Source organism: Saimiri boliviensis, chromosome 12, assembly GCF_048565385.1.
Source record: "Saimiri boliviensis isolate mSaiBol1 chromosome 12, mSaiBol1.pri, whole genome shotgun sequence".
Taxonomy (NCBI): Eukaryota; Metazoa; Chordata; class Mammalia; order Primates; family Cebidae; genus Saimiri; species Saimiri boliviensis.
The window spans coordinates 28,183,805-28,198,075 of NC_133460.1; the positions used below are offsets into that span (position 1 = coordinate 28,183,805).

The 14,271-nt window shown below is 50.2% G+C and overlaps 1 protein-coding gene across 2 annotated transcripts; it reads right to left on the bottom strand.

Annotated features, from left to right (window-relative positions):
- Nucleotides 1–11,767: 11,767 nt before the first annotated feature.
- ADIRF (adipogenesis regulatory factor) lies at nt 11,768–13,997 on the bottom strand. Of its 2 annotated transcripts, none has more exons than XM_074382181.1 (3): nt 13,772–13,997; nt 12,195–12,257; nt 11,768–11,988 (listed from the first exon to the last, which is right to left on the bottom strand). In XM_074382181.1, the coding sequence occupies exons 1-3, from the start codon at nt 13,853–13,855 to the stop codon at nt 11,887–11,889; spliced, it is 249 nt and encodes an 82-aa protein (XP_074238282.1). In that variant the 5' UTR covers nt 13,856–13,997; the 3' UTR covers nt 11,768–11,886. The 2 variants fall into 2 exon arrangements, with proteins under 2 accessions (XP_074238282.1, XP_003930003.1); XM_003929954.3 differs by having other exon boundaries at nt 13,795–13,991.
- Between the last annotated feature and the right edge of the window lie 274 nt (nt 13,998–14,271).

Here is a 14,271-nt window from a genome sequence, read left to right on the forward strand (position 1 = left end):
GCAGAGACTGCAGTGAGCTAAGAAGGTGCCATTGCACTGCAGCCAGGGCAACAGAGTGAGGTTTCCTCTAAAAAAAAAAAAAAATTCTATTTTGAATTGTAGTAAAATATACATAACATAAAAGTTACCACCTTAACCACTTTAAGTATACAGTTGGAACAGGTGTCAAGGAGAGCCTTTGGATTGGGTAATGTGGAGTATATTCACATTGCTATTCAACCAATCTCTAGAACTTTTTCATCTGACAAAACTGAAACTCTATATCCACTAAACAACTTCCCATTTTCTCGCTTCTCCAAGTCCCTGGCAAGCCCCCTTCCACTTTCTGTTTCTATTAGTTTGCTTACTCAGTCTAGACACTTCACATAAGTGAAAGAATGTACTATTTGTCTTCTTGTAACTGTTATTTCACTTAGCATTATGTCCTCAGTGTTCACCCATGTTGTAGCTTGTGTTAGAATGTCTTCCCTTTTAAAGGCTGAAGAATATTTATTGAATGTATATACTACATTTTATCCATTCATCTGCCTATGGACAATTAGGTTGCTTCCATCTTTTGACAAATGTGATTTGAATATCAGTGTACAGATATTTCTATGAGATCTTGCTTTCAATTATTTCTGCTATATACCCTGAAGTGATATTGCTGGATCATTTGGTAATTCTATTTTTAATTTGTTGAGAAACTGCCTGTTCCGTGGTGAGCAGATCTATATAAATCTACCTTCAAAGGCCAAGGAACCTGAGATACCAAAGAAAGAGGCTGACAAATCCAGTTTCTCAGAAAGAAACATTTAATAGATGTTTACGAACAGAAACCAAGTCAGGGATGGCACCAAGACAAGTTGGTGGATCCCTGCACCATTACCCTCAGAACCCAGGGCTTATACAGCATAGGGAAAGGGTAATGCATGCTTCAAGATGGATGTGTACAGCCAGGCACAGTTGCTCATGCCTGTCATCCCAACACTTTCGGAGGCCGAGGTGAGTATCACCTAAGGTCAGGAGTTTGAGACCAACCTGGCCAACATGGTAAAACCCTATCTCTACTAAAAATACAAAAATTAGCTGGGCATGGAGGTGGGCACCTGTAATCCCAGCTACTCAAGAGGCTGAGGCAGGAGAATTGCTTGCACCCAGGAGGAGGATGTTGCAGTGAGCTGAGATCATGCCACAGCACTGCAGCCTGGGCAACAAGAGTGAAACTCCATCTCAAAAAAAATAAAATAAAATAAAATAAAAACTGTGCATCAAGGGCACAATCAACGGAATGAAAAGGCAGCATATGGAATGGGAGAAAATACTTGCAAATCATCTGTCTGATAAGAAGCTAATATGCAGAATATATAAAGAACCCCTGCAGCATGACAATTTTAAAAATTCAATTTAAAAATGAGTAAAGGACTTTCTGTTTCTTCAAAGATGATATGCAAATGGATGGTAAACATTTCAAAAGATGCCCAAAGTCCCTAATCATAAAGAAATGCAAATCGAAACTACAAGGAGATACCACTACACATTCATTAGAATGGCTGCTATTTTAAAAAACAGGAGGAAATAAGCATTGGTGAGAATTTAGTGACACTGGAGGCTACAGTCTTAGCATTTCAAGAGGCCAGGGTGGGAGGATGGCTTGAGTCCAGGAGTTTGAGCCTAGCCTGGGCAAGACAGTGAGATGTGGACGGGTACTGTGGCTCACACTTGTAATCCCAACACTTTGGGAGGCTGGGGCAGGAGGATTGCTTGAATCCAGGAGTTTAAGACCAGCCTGGACAACATGGTGACATCCTGCCTCTACCAAAAAATACAAAAACTAGCTAGGTGTGGTGGTGTGGGCCTGTAGTCCCAGCTACTTGTGGGGAGCTGAAGTGGAAGGATCACTGGAGTCCAGGAGGGTGAGGCTGCAGTGAGCCGTGATGGCGCCACTGCACTCCAGCCTGGGTGAGAAAGCAAGACCCTGTCTTAAAAAAAAAAAAAAGCAATTACTCTATTAAAATATATTCTCTCTAGAAAGAGAGAGATCGAGAGAGAGAGAGATCTCCCAAGTAGCTAGGATTACAGGCATGCGCCACCACACCTGGCTAATCTTGTATTTTTAGTAGAGACAAGGTTTTACCCTATTTGCCAGACTGGTCTCGAACTCCTGACCTCAAGTGATCCACCCATCTTAGCCTCCCAAAGTGCTAGGATTACAGACATAAGCCACTACACCTGGCAAAAGTTTTAAATTTTGATGCAGTTTAATTTATATATTTTCACTTTTGTTGCCGGTGCTGTTGGTGTCATAGCTAAGAAATCATTGCTAAATCTAATGTCTTTATTTTCTTTCTTTTTTTTTTTTTTTTTTTTTGTATTTTTAGTAGAGATGGGGGTTTTACTATGTTGGCCAGGGTGGTCTTGAACTCCCGACCTCAAATCATCCTTTGGTCTCGGTCTCCCAAAGTACTAGGATTATGTGCGTGAGCCACCACACCCAGCAATGTCTTTTCTTTTAAATACCAGAGGTTGTATCTGATCCAAATCCAAGGTTATGAAGCTTTTCTCCTGCTTTCTTCTAAGAGTTTTATAGTTCTAGCTCTTATATTTTGTCTTTGATCTGTTCAAATCCATGCTTTGAAGGAAGAGATACCTCAAAAAGGCTTTGTGTGAGCAGCATGGATGTTTATTCACCTGGGTGCAGGTAGGCTAAGGCCGAAAAGACCATTAGTGAAGGGCGGTGGGATAGGAGTTGTTTTTAAAATTTAAGGCAAATCTTTTTGGGAGGGGGCAGGGGTGTTACCAGGTAAGATCAGTTACAGTGGTGGGGGTAGGGACGAGGAGCATCTATTACCGTAAGTTCAGTTACAATGGTGGATGGGGAAAGGCGTAAGAGTAGTTAAGATGGCAGGGTGAGGTGAGGAGTATTCACATTGTCATAATAACAGTTAAGATGGCAGGGTAGGGTGAGGGGAAGCTTATGTCCATGGAAGCTCGGTTGGGTGATCAGGGATAATGGCGAAAGCTGGCAGGGGGTGGGGGGTGGGGGAGGCAGGCAGGACTTTAGACTTTCTGGGTCCGGGCTTGCACATGGAGGCCTGACATGATCCATGTTGAGTTAATTTTTCTAAAAGTGTAAGGTAAGGGTCCAGCCTCATTCTTTTTTTTTTTTTTTTTTTTTTTTTTGAGACAAAGTCTCACTCTGTCACCCAGGCTGAAGTGCAGGGGCACAATCTTGGCTCACTGCAACCTCCGCCTTCCCGTTCAAGTGATTCTCCTGCCTCAGCCTCCCAAGTAGCTGGAGCTACAGGTACCCACCACCACGCCCAACTAATTTTTGTGGTTTTTTTTTTTTTTTTTTAGTAGAGATGGGGGTTTCACCATGTTGGCCAGGCTGGTCTCAAACTCCTGACCTCAAGTGATCCACTCACCTTGGCCTCCCAAAGTACTGGATTACAGGCATGAGCCATCGTGCCCAGCCCCAACTTCATTCTTTTGCAAGTGGATATCCAGTTTTCCCAACATCGTTTACCGAAGATTGCCTTTTCCCCATTGAACGATCTTAACACCCTCATTGAAAATAATCTGACAGCTCCTCAAACTTTTACACACTAATTTTATCATCCATCAGGGAATATTATCTACAGTAATTTTTTCTGCAGTTTGCCTAATGGTGATTCACTATTGCCCTCTTTCTTCCCACATTATTTAAATAGAATTCTACCATGAGGTGTCCCTTCTCCATATTTATTTAGTCCATTATTAGCATGGATTCACAAATATTTATTTTCTTCTGTGGATTATAATCTGAAACTATCATTATTTATTTTGTTGCTCAAACTATTCCAGCTTTGGTTGTTAGGCCATTCCTCAGGTTGGCTCACGTTCTTTCAACAAGCCCTCATCTTAAAGTATTTTTTTTTTTTTTTTAGTATTTCCTGACTTTCTGGCACGAGGCTGTTCCAGGCTCATCTTACATGTCCCATACCGAAGCCTTACAATCAACGATTTATCTTGGGAGGCTAGTCCCTTTTATTGGAGAATGTAATTTAGATACCAAGATCTGGGTGCTAAGATGTGCTCATTATTCCTGGGATGTCATTGTGCCTAGGATCTCTCAGCAGGCAGAGCTAGGAAATATCAGCATGTATTTACTCATTCATACACACACACATAGATATTTCTTTTTCTTTTTCTTTTTTAACTTTGTGTGTGTGTGTGTGTGTGTGTGTGTGTGTATGGAGATGGGGTTCACCATATTGATCAAGCTGGTCTTAAACTCCTGAGCTCAAGTGATTCATCCACCTCAGGCCTCCCAAAGTGCTGGGTTTACAGGCATGAGCCACTGCACTCAGCTATATTTCTGTATTTATTAGTATAAATAAAAAATCCTGAGGGGCTTTTTTTTTTTTTTTGAAATGGAGTCTCGCTCTGTTGCCCAGGCTGGAATGCAATGACATGATCTCAGCTCACTGCAACCTCCACCTCCCGGATTCAAGTGATCCTCTCATCTCAGCCTCCTGAGTAGCTGGGATTACAGGCACCTGCCATCATGCCGAGCTAATTTTTTTGTATTTTTGTAGAGATGGGGTTTCACCATGTTGGCCAGGCTGGTGTCAAACTCCTGACCTCAAGTGATCTGCCTGCCTCGGCCTCCCAAAGTACTGAGATTACAACAGGTGTCCACGCCTTTTTTTTTCTTTTTTTTTTTTTGGCAGTGTTGCTCTGTCACCTATGCCGGAGTGCAGTGACACAATCTTAACTCACTGCAACCTCCGGCTCCCAGTTCAAGTGATTCTCATGCCTCAGCCTTCCAAGTACCTGGGGTTACAGGCATGTGCCATCACACCTGGCTTATTTTTGCGGTTTTTTTTTTTTTTTAAGATGGGGTTTCACAATGATGGCCAGGCTGGTCTTGAACTCCTAACCTCAGGTGACCACCCACCTCGACCTCCCAAAGTGCTAGGATTACAGGCATGAGCCACTGTGCCCAGCCCACACATCTGGCTTATTTTTGTATTTTTAGTAGAGGTAGTTTCACCATGTTGGCCAGGCTGGTCTCAAACTCCTGGCCTCAAGTGACCCACACACCTCGGCCTCCCAAAGGGCTGGGGTTACAGACATGAGCCACTGTGACTGCTCTTCCTGCACTTTCTACAAACAGACAGAGACATGGTATTTTCTTTCATCTCTCTTTCTTACAGAAAGGACAACATACCATAAAGACATACTTCTGCACTTCACTTTTTTCTAGTTAACAGTAAAAGCATACTATTTTTATTTTATTTTATTTTATTTTATTTATTTTAAGACAGAGTTTTGCTCTTGTTACCCAGGCTGGAGTGCAATGGCGCGATCTCGGCTCACCGCAACCTCCACCTCCTGGGTTCAGGCAATTCTCCTGCCTCAGCCTCCTGAGTAGCTGGGATTACAGGCACGTGCCACCATGCCCAGCTAATTTTTTTGTATTTTTAGTAGAGACGGGGTTTCACCATGTTGACCAGGATGGTCTTGATCTCTTGACCTCATGATCCACCTGCCTCGGCCTCCCAAAGTGCTGGGATTACAGGCGTGAGCCACCGCGCCCGGCCAGCATACTATTTTTTTTTTTTTTTTTGGCAGCATACTATTTTTAAATATGGAAAAAGAATAGTCAACATTCCAACATGAATTTTAGGAAGAAAAGAAGACACTTAATAAACAACAGTTGTTGTGAAGGAAGACTGTAAAGTAGTTGCCAGAACTCTGAGAGGAGTTGGCCAGACAGCAAGAGTAGGCAGAAGAGAAACTTACACATCTCAGAAATGAATGAAAGAAAAAAGACGAAACAAACCATGGCAGATAAGAAGACAATAAGAAGCACAGGAAGGTGGATACCGCAGTAGATGCCTATGGAACAAAAATGGGAACAGTAAAGAAAAACAGGAATTATATGAAAAAGATACAGTATTTGGGAGACAACAGTAGCAATGGAAAGTAGGAAGAAAAGAACTTCATACTCACACTTGGAATTCCCAAAGAAGAAAGCTGAGCACTGGAACAGAGCAAATATTTTAAAATGCAGTTAAGCAGGAGCTGGGCACAGCGGTGCACGCCTATAGTCCTAGCTACTCCGGAGGTGGAGGCATGAGAATCACTTGAGCCCAGGAGGTCGAGGCCACCATGGCCAACATGGTGAGACCCCTGTCTCTACCAAACATACAGAAATTAGCCAGGTGTGGTGATGCCTGCCTGTAATCCCAGCTACTTGGGAAGCTGAGTCAGGAGAATCGCTTGAACCCAGGAGGCAAAGGTTGCAGTGAGCCAAGATCATACCACTGCACTCCAGCCTGGCGACAGAGCAAGACTCCATTTCAAGAAAAAAAAAAAAAAAAAAGAAAAGAAAGAAAGAGAAATAGTATGGAGATTCCTCCAAAAATTAAATATAGAGCTAATTTATGATCCAACAATTTGTCTTCTGGATATATACGTATATATACACACAAACACATACACAGGTATATATATACATACACACACATATATATAAACACATACATGTATATATATACACATACATATATGCAATTTTTTTTTTTTGAGACAGAGTCTTGCTGTGTCTCCAGGCACCAGGCTAGAGTGCAATGGCGCGATCTCAGCTCACTGCAACCTCCGCCTCCTGGGTTCAAGCAATTCTCCTGTCTCAGTCTCCCCAGTAGCTGGGACTACAGGCGCATGCCCCCACGCCCAGCTAATTTTTGTATTTTTTAGTAGAGATGGGGTTTCACCATATTGGCCAGGATGGTCTCAATATCTTGACCTTGTGATCCACCCGCCTCAGCCTCCCAAAATTCTGGGATTACAGGCGTGAGCCACTGCACCCCGCCTACAATTTTTTTTGAGACAGGATCTCACTCTGCAGTGGCACAATCATGGCCACTGTGATCCTCCCACCTCAGCCTCCCAAAGTGTTGGGATTACAGGCCTGAGCTACCACACCTGGCCTTGAATTGGTATTGAAAGGGCGAACTGCACACCAGAGAACAGTGAACCATAACCATAACCACTGAGACAGACTCTAGAGAAATTATTGTACTTCAAACATAAAGAAAGAGAGCAAGCCAGAAAAGTCATGTGGCTTATTAGAAAGTTCCTGTGGGGGTCTGGACACGGTGGCTCACGTCCGTAATCCCAGTGCTGTGGGGAGGCCGAGGTGGGAGGTTCTTGAGCCCAGGAGTTTGACATCAGCCTGGACAACACAGTGAGACTCTATCTTTGAAAAAAAATTTTTTTTTTAATTAGCTGAGCATGGTGGCACACACCTGTAATCCCAACTACTTGAGAAGCTGAGGTACGAGGATCACTTGAGCCCAGAAGTTTGAGGCTGCAGGAACCCATGATCAGGCCACTGCACTTTGGCCTGGGTGACAGAGGCAGATCCTGTCTCTACAAAAAAAAAAAAAAAAAAAAAAAAAATCCAGTAGGTGGTTGGTACAGTGGCTCACACCTGTAATCCCAGACTTTTGTTAGGCCTGACTGCTTGAAGCCAAGAGTTTGAGACCAGCCTGGGCAACATAGTGAGCTCCCCACCTCAAAATAAATAATAAGTTAAAATAAAAATGTATTTATTTATTTATTTTAAATATGGGGTTTCACCATGTTGGTCAGGCTGGTCTTTAACTCCCGATCTCAGGTGATCCGCCCACCTTGGCCTCCAAAGTGCTTGGATTACAGGTGTGAGCCACCACACCTGGCCTAAAATAAAAATTAAAAAAAAAAAAAGTTTCAGTGGACATCACACATGTAGGGCCTGCTCAACCTTCTACACCAGAAGGCAGTACAGCCACAGCTAGAAGACGCTCAAGCTGAAGGAGCTACAAACCTCAAACCCAGCCAGGGGTAAAGTCTAAAGGCTACAGCCTAACAATACCAACCAAACATTTAAAAGCCAGAATACTGTTTATATAAGCCCTTCTTTTAAAAAAATTTTTTAACTTTTTTATCTTTTTAAAAATAGAAGATGTCATACACAAAAATAGAATATAATGGGCCGAGTGCAGTGGCTCCCGCCTGTAATCCCAGCACTTTGGGAGGTCAAGGTAGGCAGATCACCTGAGGTCAGGAGTTCAAGACCAGACTAGCCAACATGGTGAAACCTTGTTTGTACTAAATATACAAAAATTAGCCAGGTGTGGTGGCGCATGCCTGGAATTTCAGCTACAGGCATGAACTAAGACAGGAGGCTGAGACAGGAGAATCGCTCAAACCCAGGAGACTATAATGAACCCTCATGGAACCCTTACCCACCTATTAAAATTATTAACTGAGATCTCAGATGCTTATCTCTGTAAACATTTATCATGTGTAACTATTTCATTCTTGAGAAGACTCTGGGCCGGGCATGGTGACTCAGGTCTGTAATCCCAGCACTTTGGGAGGCCAAAGTAGGTGGATCACTGAGGTCAAGCATTCAAGACCAGCCTGGCCAACATGGTAAAACCCTGTCTCCACCAAATATACAAAGATTAGCCGGGTGTGGCAGCGGACCTCTGTAATCCCAGCTACGCAGGAAGCTGAGGCAGGAGAATAGCTTGAACCCAGAAGGTAGAGGTTGCAGTGAGCCGAGATCTTGCCATTGCACTCCAGCCTGGGAAACAAAAGCAAAACTCTGTCTCAGAGAAAAAAAAACAAATAAAAAACAGAAGACTCTGAGGACTAATTCTAACCAACCAAAAGATACCAGAAAATATTCAGCAGTCAGGAGTTTGAGACCAGCCTGGCCAACATGGTGAAACCCAGCCTCTAATAAAAACACAAAAATTAGCCAAGCGTGTTGGTGGGCGCCTGTAATTTCAGCTGCTTGGGAGGCTGAGGCAAGAGAATTGCTTGAACCCCGAGGCAGAGGTTGCAGTGAGCCCAGATCGCACCACTGCACTCTAGCCTGGTGACAAGAGCAGAACTTCATCTCAAAAAAAGAAAAAGTTTCTTCATCTCCCTGTGCCATGATTTCACTCTGCACTCTTCAGCCAATCAACAATCTTCACCCTTTGGCCTGCTCTAAACCTCTTAAGAAACCTATCCCCAAACTCCTCGGAGATTTGAGGTTTTCTCCCATCTTGTCTGGTGGCCCTGCAATTAAACCTCTTTCTCTACTGCAACGCAGTATTTCGGCTGTATGGACTTGCCCTGCGATGGGGCAAGGGAACTATTACAGTGACACCGGCTCTGTGACCTCTGTGTCCCAGACGTGATCCAAAAGTCCCACCTGGCCTTGCCCTCCAGGGCTACCAGTGTTGGGGAGCAGAGGCACATAGGAACAGGCAATTGCACAGCGCCACGGGAGCGCCAGCACCATGGGGCTGGGACGGCATGGAAGGGGCTGCATTGAAGAGATGGCTCCATGGTGAACCTGAAAATGAGAACTCACTGTTACTCAGCAAGAGAGCAAAAGGATGGTCCTCCATGCATTCATTTACCCAGTGCTGCCTGAGCACCGCAGAAGGCACTGGGCATGCACTAATTAGGAAAGAGGACTGGTTCCAGCCCCATGAACCACTACCATGGAGAAGCACACATGAAGGCAACTGATTAATTCATTGTGACCGTAAAAAGGAGGTACAGCGGGTGTGAGAATGCGTCACCAGTGGCCTGATACATTGTGAGTGTGTGTGTGTGTGGGGGGGCCATGCCCAAGGCCGCTGAGACGGGACATCTGGAAGAGCAATAGGCAAGGGTGATTTATGGAGAGCATGCCAGGCAGAAAATGCAGCAGGTGTGAAGATCCCCAGGCAGCAGGAGCATGATGGGAAGGTCAAGGTGGCTGAGGTGGACAAGGAGGGGGTGCTGTGGGAAGCTGGAGGTTCAGGAGGCTCTGCCCTAATCAGCAGGTGGGCTTTTCCTCAGGCTTGCTCCTCCTGTGGTTTCAAGTGGTTGGTGCTAGGGATGTTTTCCAACCACAAGATGTCCAGTGGAAGATGAAAGGTGGCTGGTCTTTTTATTTATTTATTCTTTTTTTTAAGACAGGGCCTCACTCTGTTGCCCAGATTGAGTGCAGCGGCCCTCGATCTACCGGACTCAAGCCATTCTCCCGGTCTCAGCCTCCCACAGTGCTGGGATTATAGGCGTGAGCCAGCACGCCCCGCCCTAAGGCAAGAAAAGCCTTTCCTAGAAGACCCTTGGCCTCAGACCTGACCTCTCTCCTTGGCCACAGCTGGCTCGCGCCTAAGGCGATCACTCACAAGGAGAAAAAGTGAACAGTCCCTTGGTATTCACCCCTGAGTCACCTGGGAATGACGCACACCAGAACCATGCTGGGCTTTGCCAGTCCAGCCCCACCAGCCTCCTAGAGTTGCCCGGAGGCCGGCTCTCCAGACCCTGGGACCTGTTCCTGGAGTTGGGGGTTCCTGGAAAAGCCCCCACCACCCCCCGCCCGCCCATATTGCTCCAGGTGTCTCTTCAAGGACTTTCCCACATTTTGCAGACTCAGAGAAACTTTCCTTTTGGGGAGTCAGCAACAAGTAACCGACTGTGTAACCGGGGCAGGTCTGGGGTGAGGGTGGCAGACGCGTGCCCTGCGTGGGAGATCTCAGACTGGAGAAGGGAACAGTCTCCTAGGCAGACCTGCCCCGCAGCACCTGGGCTGGCAGCCAGGTTGGGGACACCGTCCCCTGCTGGGAAGCCGTGAAGGCAGCGTGCGCGCCTCGAGTCCGCTGGTTAAATCTTCCCAAAACTGGGAAGCGCGGCGTAGTCAGTATGTTTGAACTGAAACGCAGAGTCCCCAGTCGCGCCGTCCGGATAGGAGCCGATTGCCAGTGGAGGGAGTGCCGGGGGTAAAGGCCTGGAGCTGTGGGACAGGAACCGCTAGAGGCCCAGTGGGGCGGAGCTGGCGCGGGGAGGAAGGGGCCGCAGCAGCCTGCGCCCATTGCCAGCGCCGGCCTCATCCAGCGCTCAACCAGTGCCACGTGAGTCATCCACCGGCAGGGAGTTCCCGGGGCCCGGGCCGCGCGCGTGGACACGTGCCGAGGGTGCTGGGAACCCCAGTCCATCCGGGACCGGCCCGACAGAACTCTCTGGGGGCGGAAGTTGCAGGTTTGTCCCGAAGGAAAGGGCTGCAGAAGGGAGGGGTCTCCTGCACGCGAGCTCGCACGTGAAAGGCCCCGCCCCCCGTCTTTGTGCTCACATGCAAGGCCCCGAGGCCCGAAGCCCCTCCCAGGGGCGTGTCAGGGCAGGACCAAGCCGAGCTGCAGCGCCGCACACAACAAAGCGCCCCGCGGGCCCTGCCCGGTGATTCACCGCCAGGTTGGGCGGGCACGCAGGCACCCCGTAGGCCGAGGCGGCGTAGCGAGGGCCGGAAGCCCGGCTCCCCACTCCGCGTCGCCCCCACAACCTCCCGCCGCCTGACGTCCGGAGGCGCTGGGTCGTCTCCCCTGTTCCCAGCCTCCAGGAGCAGCTGGGGGAGAGAAGTTCCTGAGGCCCCGGCCCTTGTAGGGCCCCTTGCCCCGCCCAGAGCGGAGCCTTCTGAGGATCTAGGGGCTAGTCCTGCCCGGCTCCCTGGAGGGCCCGGGATCCTGGGACAGGGAATGAGGGGCGGGGGCTGGCTTCTGAGTCAGACGAGGGAGGGGCACGAACCGACATAGGGGCTGAGCCTCGGGTCAGGGAGCGTCCGGCGGCCCTTGGCGGAATGGAAAACATTCCTGAGACAGTCGGCTTGGATTTCCGAATTTGGGAGCCCAGGACTCCAGCTATGGGGACTCTGCCCTTGGCATGGAAGAACTGGGCCCAGCTTGTGAGGAGTCAGAAAGTAGACACAGGGTGGGAACGTGAATTTTAATGAGGGGGCAGACCGAGGAGGTGGCGGCCGCCCGGAGCTCAGGGCCAGGCTCTGTTGGATGGCACCTCGAGAGGGGTCACCCGAGTCTCCCTGCTGTCATTTCAGGAGGCCAAACTTTTTCCCGATCCCAGAGAAGGTCTCAGAGGCCTGGTTGGCAGTCTTGTCGATGGTTTCCTGGGTGGTCTTGGCCAGCTGGTCCATGGCTGGGGAAGAGCGGAAGAGGGCAGGTCAGGCAGGGCGGGGGGAACCAGTGCACGTAGGCTTAGCCTGGCCCGGGTCTCCCGGGGGACCTCCTTGGGGCAATGTGGGCAGAAGGCTCTGCAAAGGAGAGGGTGTGCCTGGGCCCCGGGGTGGGGTGGGGAGTGGGAGGTGTGCTGGGGTCGCCCGCCTCCCTCCAGCCTCACCAGACCTTTCTGCCCCGCCTCTGTAGCCTGGTCCACCACTTGCTGAGCTGCTGCTCCGGCCGCTGACACTGGAACAGAGAGATGTGGCCTTTACCCCCTGTTGAGGCACCGCCGACCACAGGGGCCCCATCACTGCCATGCCCCTCATGTGTTCTCCAGAGTATTCTGTCGTACAGGCCCCAAGGATGGATGCCACGGAGATTAAGTCCCTGGCCCAGGGCCACCCGGCCCCAGGGGCAGGAGCCTTTTCTATGCCTCTGGGATGTTCTTGTTTATTTCTAACTCTGAGCTCCTCCCCTGTTGGGGAGGGGCTTCCCTTCCATCTCCAGGGCTGCTGAGAACCTGTTGGACAGAGGAAGGAAGGCAGGGCAGGGCCAGGCTGCAGCTGGCATCTGAGCTGTTGGCTGCTGCTGAGCATGGCCCAGAAGACCCCTGCCCCTTTTACGGCTTCTCCCCTAGGCCTGGCCCAAATGCCTGAATTCCCACCTTTTGTGCACTTGGCCCTTGGGCCTGGACTTTTGCCAGGCTCTCGCCGCCTCCTCCTTCCCGTTGCCTGCCCCGGAGGGCACACAAGCAAGGCCAGTGCCTCTGGACCGGCAACATAAGACATTAGGAGGCAAGTGCAGGAAAGAGGCGAAACTTCCAAGGCCAGGCCGTCTCCTCTGGACCGGAGTTTCGGCCTGAGGGGAATGGAGTTTCCAGGGGCTCACCAGCCCCCCCGCCCCACCCGCTGTAACTCGTCCCTGCTGCTGAACAGGAAAGGGCCTGCTTTACCCAGACCCCTCCTGAGGAGAGGGTTAGTCAGGCAAGTGTGCCCATAGGCTCTTGGGGACCTCGTCTAGATTAACCCATTAGAAAGCAGCCCATCCTTTGCACCCAGCTGTCAGATGGGAAAGTGAAGCCCAGAAGGAAGAGACCTGACACAGAGGCCTCCTGGGTAGCATTGTAGTCTCAAGGGAGGAACTGTGGGGCCCCCGGGCACTGGTGAAGGAAGGGGTTGGTTTGGATGTTGTCTCCCGACTGGGGTATGGGCAGGACGGATTGGGAGCTGGAGTCCTGGAAGCCTGGGCTATGTGCGGGAAGAGCCACCCTGGTGACCCTGGGGTCTCACATCCCCCATGCCTCCATCCCAGCTGTGTCACCTCCGGAAAAAGGAGGAAAGAGGTGGAGGAATTAAGGACCTTCTTTGCCAAGTGGGGACTTAAAGGCAATGATTACTTTTGGGGAATGGGGGCAGGATGGAAATAAAGTCCAGTGGGGCATGGGGCAGCCTCTGGTGGCGCCCGGGTGGAGGTGGTGGCGGGCCGCGCTGGGTCCCGGTCCTGGACCTTCACCCTCGCCTGAGGACCTGGGCGCAGCCTCCTCGGAGGGGCTCCCGCAGTGCTCGAGGCGCGGCCCGAGCTCCCCAGGAGCCTCTGTTCCACCGCCTCTCTCGGGCATCATCTCTCCGCTGGCCGGGGTGGGCGTCCTGCCCGCCCCGGGTCTCAGGGGAGGAATGAGCCAAGCTGCGGCCCCAGTACTTTCGGAGCGCGCAGACCCGCCCCTTCTGCCTGCGCGTCCACGCAGGTGCCCCTGTCTGGACCTTAGGTCGCGCGCTGTCCTCACCCGCTTCCTGGGCGGTCCCTTCCACCTGTTGCTTCAGGTCCTGCAAGCCTTTGCTGGCCATGGCCTCGGGGGATCTGCGCAGTCGTCAACAGCAGCTGGAGCGACGTTGGATACTGCCCAGAGTCGCGATGCCGAGCGCCAGCTCCGGTTTTTAAGGCGCCCCAGGGCCGGCCTACCCCGCAAAGGGGAGAGGGCGCGGGGCGGTTCCCGGCATAGACGCCGGGGAGTGGCCGGGCAGTGCTCCAGAATCCGCCGGCCGGGGAGCACATCCTGGCCTCAGGCGGGCAGCGGTGGGAAAGGGGCGGACCCAATCAGGGACCGAAGAAGGGCTAGGACTGCAGAGGGTCTGGGGCAGGGGTCCAGAGAGGAGCTGGGGGCAGGAGAAGGGCACACAACCCCTCCCAGCTCATCAGCCCCAGCCCTCCCTTTCTGATCCTGGGTGTGAGCGCTGGGTCAGCTCCAGGGCAGGAGCACAGG